The sequence below is a fragment of the Neolamprologus brichardi genome, chromosome 22, assembly GCF_056152115.1.
Source record: "Neolamprologus brichardi isolate AB-2024 chromosome 22, ASM5615211v1, whole genome shotgun sequence".
NCBI classification, from domain to species: domain Eukaryota; kingdom Metazoa; phylum Chordata; class Actinopteri; order Cichliformes; family Cichlidae; genus Neolamprologus; species Neolamprologus brichardi.
The window spans coordinates 28,824,937-28,831,125 of NC_142124.1; the positions used below are offsets into that span (position 1 = coordinate 28,824,937).

The following is a 6,189-nucleotide window of genomic DNA, read 5'->3' on the forward strand; positions in this document are numbered from 1 at the left end:
TGCCAATAAGGTTTGACTGCCACCAAGTGGATCAGTGACGCTATTGAAGAAATATGAAGCTGAATGACCATTTTACAGATTTTTACAAATATATACAAGTTGTAATGTTTATTTTTGTCCTTTTGAGCGACTAAGTCAAACAAATAAATAGTCACTTTTGCTCAGTGTTGTACTGTCTGTAGTCACAAATCTGTGAATGTTCAGCCCATAATGTGAAAATCAGTTCTTGATATTTCATTAAACATTTATTTGTAAGATCACAACAGGGAATTAGAACATTTACATTAAATTACATTTTGGAAACTTTATAAATGTAAATACAATAAACCTGAATGCGTTCACCTTATGGGTGCTTTTTAACAACACGCAGAGGTCTAGATTATCATCGTGTCCATTAGGGCCGTGGAGAGATCCCTTCTGAAGGTTAACAAAACACGCACACACTTAAGTTCAGTTGAAGCTGATATGAGGTGTCAGATGTCAAGTGGATAATCTTACATTTGAATGATATTAGGAAGGGATCTTCACATGTGCAGAACACCATATCAAAGATTTGAAAGCCAAAGGTGAAACTACTTAACATTTAATGCATAAAAATAAGTGATTAATAAGGGGCGTGAGAAGATTTCTTGATTTTTAGTTTCCCAAAAGGGTCTTCAACTATTCAGCGTGAGAGGACTTGCAGGCGTCGTAGTCCACTTCAGGGCGGACCTTTCTCGATGCAATTCTGATGCTGCCGTGTTGTTTTCGATTCACCACTCTGGTGGCAATCATGTAGAATATCTCACAAATGTTGAGCACCACACACAGGACGGATGCCCCCACCATGAAGTAGGAAAAAACGGTTTTCTCAGTGGGTCGGGACACGTAGCAGTCGACCAGATTTGGACAGGGGCTGACATCGCATTGAACCTTCCTGGGCAGCTTAAAGCTATCGTAGATGTAGTGCAGCAAGTAGAGAAAAGTGATCTCGAAACCAGTTTTGATGAAGAGGCTCATCAGGTACGTCCACCACAGGCCGCCATGCTTTTGTCCCGGGTTGTCGTAGAGCCGAGTGTTCTCGCCGTGCTTGGCTCGGTACTTGCGTTCCCGTTCTTCCCGGTAAGCTACGTGGAGCACCACCATGAATGAAGGGCAAGTGATGAAAACAAGTTGGAGGGCCCAAAGGCGAATGTGGGAGATGGGGAAGAAGTGATTATAGCAGATGTTGGTGCAACCAGGCTGACGGGTGTTGCAGTCGAAGTGCCCCTGCTCGTCGCTCCAGACTCGCTCAGCAGCCACCACGAAGATCAGAACCCGGAAAACAAAGACCACCGATAACCAGATCCTTCCGAAGGCAGTGGAGTACTTGTTGACTCCGCTGAGAAAACCCTGAAGAGCTTTCCAATCCATGAGTTCAGGCTTCGATACGTTTCTTTTAAGCTGTGAATATTTGGGGAGGCAGAGAAAAAAAAAGGAAAACATAAAGGCAAAGTTATGCAATCATCCAGAGAAAATCTGTTCCCAACAGTGGGTCTTTCAAATGGATGTTCCCATTTCTGATCAAACTTTTGCTCGGCAGCTCTGAAACCTAAAGCTCTCCCACTTCTCACAGCATGTTTTCACTTATGTTCAAAATTTGACACTTTTAAAGAAATATGCCATTAATAATTAATGAAATGCTCACTGGTTTAAAACATAAAATCCCTCGACAGCACAAAAAATACTTGATTCTCTACCTCGGCTACCTTTAGAAGAGTTTAAGCTGAAGCTGGCTTCAACTGTGTTCCACGTTTAGTTCTTCCATTAAACTTAAGGATTTCTTTTTCTAAATAAAGTTTTAAAATGAAAAATAACTAATGTGAGACTGTATCTAAAAGAAACTTACCTTATGACTTCTGTTCTTGCACGCAGTCTTTCATGCGTCCAGTCTGGGAAATAAACTTCCTAAAAAAATAAGTTAAACAGGTAGCATTGGTTCAACCTCTGGACGGCTTGGTCATAATCTAGAGGTGTGTCCACTTCTGGCATCTACCCAGCTAATCGGAGTGCTGGACAATATACTACCTTAAAGTTATGAATGCAGCAAAAAAATGACAAAATACACATACGTAGTGATACGCTACCATTTAGCCTTAATAAGGCACATTTTAAATTGTATTTGTCCACTGTGATTTGAGTTTCTTATGTTTCTTATCAGTCTCATGAGGCAGTTGAGATGTGAAGATATGTCCTTGGGTAGGTGCTTAGTCAACAAGGCTACCACCTAACATTTGTTTGAGCAACAACTCTAAAATGCACCTGAGATATGGAGAGTTGATATCGCTATATGCATTTGTTGATTGGTTAGGTTAGGAAGTGCAGCAGTCACCACCTTATAAGTACACTCAGTACAAATCTGTTCTTTGATATGACGCTCGTAGAAGGAATGCCAAATGTAGTTTTTACTGAGGTGGTGCGAAACTAGTGTAGGAGTAGTGTTTGTTTTTAATGCTACTCCCTTCACTTACCACATGAAGTTGTCATGTGGATACATCACATTGCAGTTTTGCTGACTACTTTAAAAGATCTTATGGAATGGTAGTAGCAGTCTGGCTCTATTAGTGATTATCCTTCCCACCTGCAAGGTGGGGAGGATAATCTTGGCAAAGGAGACGTGCTCACTAACACAAATTTAGACAGATTTGTGAACAATATTTGATAGTAATGGGTCCTTTGTGTATGTAGAAAAAGTTTCAGATATTAGAGCTCAGCTTATGAAGAATGGGAGCTAGGGTGGCTGTAGCTCAGGAGGTAGAGCAGGTCACCTACTGATCGGAAGGTTGGTGGTTCGATCCTTGGCTCCTCCAGTCTGCATGTCAAGTATCCTTGGGCAAGATACTAACCCCAAGTTGCTCTCCGATGCATCCATCGGAGTATGAATGTGTGTGAATGTAGTTAAATAGCACTAAGTATAGATAAAGTGCTTGTGAGAATGGGTGTGATTGGGTGAATGTGGCATGTTGTATAGAGTGCTCCGAGAGAGTAGAAAAGCGCTATATAAGAATCAGTCCATTTACCATTTACAAAAGTGTTGCGTTTATATTTTTGGTCTGTGTACATTGCTGACCATGTGGAATATGTAGAGTGGAGAGATAGTCTTGACATATGGTCATATAAATCCATAAAAAATCATTTTGATAGTATCGGATTAAACGTTTATTGAAATAGCAGTACATACATGCTCAACACATCAATGTTAGGGAACAAAAACATAAAATAGTTTAAATGTAAAATTGGTTTCAAAATAAACAACATCATTTGTTTGTAAGCATTTGCTGATGATTCTGATTCTGCTATTTAAAAATTCATTACGTCTCTCAGGACATAATGAGCTCAGGCTATGGTGTAGGGCGGGGCTGAACCCTTCTGGCCCGGTTCTCCATTGGTCACACTCTTCTCCAGAACCGGTTCTTTGTAGGCTGAGTTTTCATTACCACTCAGAGGAACTCTGGTCATCATGAAGGAGTTGTCTCTCATGGAGCGAGGTCCTTTTTTGCAGCATTCCCCGAACCTCTTCCCACACAGATATAACACCTCACAAAGAGTTAGGAAAATGCACACAAAGCTGGTCACCACCATAAAGACAGTAAATATCTTCTTTTCCGTTGGCCTGGAAAACAGAGTGTAAGAGATAAAACATAATGTATGACTGAGCGTTTGAATTTTTTGACCATTTAGAACCTTAAAGGTATCCCTTACCTCGCAATGTAGCAGTCCACCACATTGGGACATGGCTCTTCTCTGCATTTCACCAGTGGAGGAAAGAAGGCAGCTTCGTAGAGGTAAAACAGCAGGAAGACAAACACGCCATCCACAGTTATCTTGAACAGCAGGCTGAAAAAGTAGGTCCACCAGAGACCCCCTCGTTTCTTTCCTGTGTTATCATACAGAGGTGTGCAGTCTTCTCCATACTTTAGCCGGTGCTTACGCTCCCGGTCTTTTCTGTAGGAAACGTGGAGAGTCACGAGAAGGGATGGACAAGTCACAAAGATCAGCTGGAGAGCCCAGAGTCGGGTGTAAGAGATGGGGAAGTAGTGGTCATAGCAGACATTTTGACAACCAGGCTGGCGGGTGTTGCAATCAAAGTCCTTTTGTTCGTCGCCCCAGACCTTTTCACAAGCCACCAAGAAGACCAAGAGCCTGAAGATGAAGACAATGGCAAGCCAGATTCGACCAAACCTTGTGGCATACTTGTTAGTCCCACTGAGGAGACCCTCCAAGAAGATCCAGTTCATGGTGTTGTTTCAGATGTTAGTTGAACCCAATTGTAGAAACAGAGCACTAAAGAAAACCTCCCAAAATGTGGGACCCACTGCTGAGGTATAGCTCGCTTGGACGCACTCTGAACTGGGCATGTCAAGCATGAAGGTGCTTTAATATGTTTCTTAATACCTGCCTGTGCCTTCTTGACACAGCCAGAAAAAGAGGGAGGTACACAGAACAAAGCAAACATAGACCCATTCTTCAGTTAGAGTCACTTCTGTAACTGGTGATAAAACACACACACACCTTGACTAACAGAGAGAGAGACTGCTAAATAATAATTCACACAAGCTCTGCACCATCCTGGACGCTACAAGTCTTACATTCAAAGAAAGCCAGTTAGCCTGACTTAGAATAAATAAGGAAGGTAAAGACCCCGCAAAAATACAAAGAAAACAGAGGTTATAATAAAATATAATATTTATTCACTCTTTAGCTAAATTATAATTTGGACAAGACACTTCACCCATTGCCTTCTGGTGGTGGTCAGAGGGCCCGGTGGCGCAAGTGTCCGGCAGCCTCGCCTCTGTCAGTGCGCCCCAGGGTGGCTGTGGCTACAATGTAGCTTGCCATTACCAGTGTGTGAATGTGTGTGAGAATGGGTGGATGATTGTGTATAGTGTAAAGCGCTTTGGGGTCCTTAGGACCAAGTAAAAGCGCTATACAAATACAGACCATTTACCATAATAGAAAGGGGAAAAACAACCTTTATAAAGATAAAGACACAGCACCTCTGTGAAATCATTTTATTTTATTTTATTTTTGCAAAATCTGTTACAATCACAAGACAAAACTTGTCAGATTGGACAAAACGCAACACAGTTACTAATAACCTTATTCTCATTTTTATAACCTATGAAGCTGGTCCTGGATGAACAACCTTTTTGTATATCAACCCTTGCTATTAAGGCGGTCTGCTGGCTGGCTCCACAGCTCTACAGTGCACAATAACTTTAGAGTGGATATAGAGAACCACATCAGCCAGAGTCAAGTAATCCTTTGGGTTTAGACCACAGACTGTATAATATGGTTATGACATTGTACGTGTCTGCGTGAAGCTGGACAATGAAATCCAGCTGTATTAGATTAGATCAGCAGTTGATATTCACTCTTGGAGAGAACTGACGTACAAAGACGCAACAACGCTATAGGAAGGTGTTTATGTCTACAGCCTACACAGACAGAGAGGCCCAGGAAGACCTGACTCATTATTATTCATTATTATTATTTGTGGATTAATAGTTACACTAACATAATGTATATTATGACATTATAGGTTTTTAGTCATTCTAATTTATAATTCTAATTAATTATTATGAATTATAATGACACGTTTCATGTAGATGCCCTGAGTGATAATGGATCTCTTTTAACACTAATGCTTTTTTTTTTTTACTACAAGTAATCAATCAATAACTACATACATATACATCTATCTATCTATCTATCTATCTCTCTATACAGTTTTATACTGTAAATAAAATAAAGTTTAAGATCAATTTCTTTCTTTGCACTGAATGAGAGGATATATTTTGTAGGCTTTTGGTATAGCTGCAATAAAAAAAAAGATTTCCATATTTAAAAAAGATTCTGAAGGAGTTTGACTGCCGGACACGTACCTTCATATTGTAGTATTATGATTCTTACTTGAAACAAGAGTTAAATACTTTTTCCAACATTATGCAAAAATAGTTAATTCAGAATCATTTTCAAACGTTGTGCACAGTCACCATACCATCTGTATTAAACTACTGGGTGATGCCCAAGAACCAAACAGTTGTCCCCAATTTTTTCTGTCCATATTTGCATTTAATTTTTATAGATTTTTCTGATTTTCTATACAGGCTCCCACTGACTGCTTTGCAAAGCACAACCTCACAAAGCTGTAAATGCTCCTTGCAAATA

General features: G+C 40.3%; 2 protein-coding genes across 2 annotated transcripts; both read right to left on the reverse strand.

Moving 5' to 3' along the window:
- Positions 1 to 544: 544 nt before the first annotated feature.
- On the reverse strand, positions 545 to 1,468 carry LOC148096807 (gap junction beta-3 protein-like). The gene has a single exon (XM_087835349.1). It carries the CDS (start codon positions 1,462 to 1,464, stop codon positions 661 to 663), a length of 804 nt encoding a protein of 267 aa, XP_087691475.1. The 5' UTR covers positions 1,465 to 1,468; the 3' UTR covers positions 545 to 660.
- Positions 1,469 to 3,354: 1,886 nt separating this feature from the next.
- LOC102796220 (gap junction beta-4 protein-like) lies at positions 3,355 to 4,256 on the reverse strand. Its single transcript, XM_006806055.3, has 2 exons — positions 3,721 to 4,256; positions 3,355 to 3,631 (listed from the first exon to the last, which is right to left on the reverse strand). The coding sequence occupies exons 1-2, from the start codon at positions 4,254 to 4,256 to the stop codon at positions 3,355 to 3,357; spliced, it is 813 nt and encodes a 270-aa protein (XP_006806118.3).
- Positions 4,257 to 6,189: the final 1,933 nt, after the last annotated feature.

What these genes read in the sequence shown, in the direction of transcription:
- LOC102796220 (XM_006806055.3), bottom strand. Translation starts at nt 4,256, where the DNA reads ATGAACTGGATCTTCTTGGAGGGTCTCCTCAGTGGGACTAACAAGTAT. An exon ending in GTGGACTGCTACATTGCGAG is followed by an intron (nt 3,632 to 3,720) that starts GTAAGGGATACC and finishes TCTGTTTTCCAG; the next exon opens with GCCAACGGAAAAGAAGATAT.
- LOC148096807 (XM_087835349.1), bottom strand. Translation starts at nt 1,464, where the DNA reads ATGTTTTCCTTTTTTTTTCTCTGCCTCCCCAAATATTCACAGCTTAAA.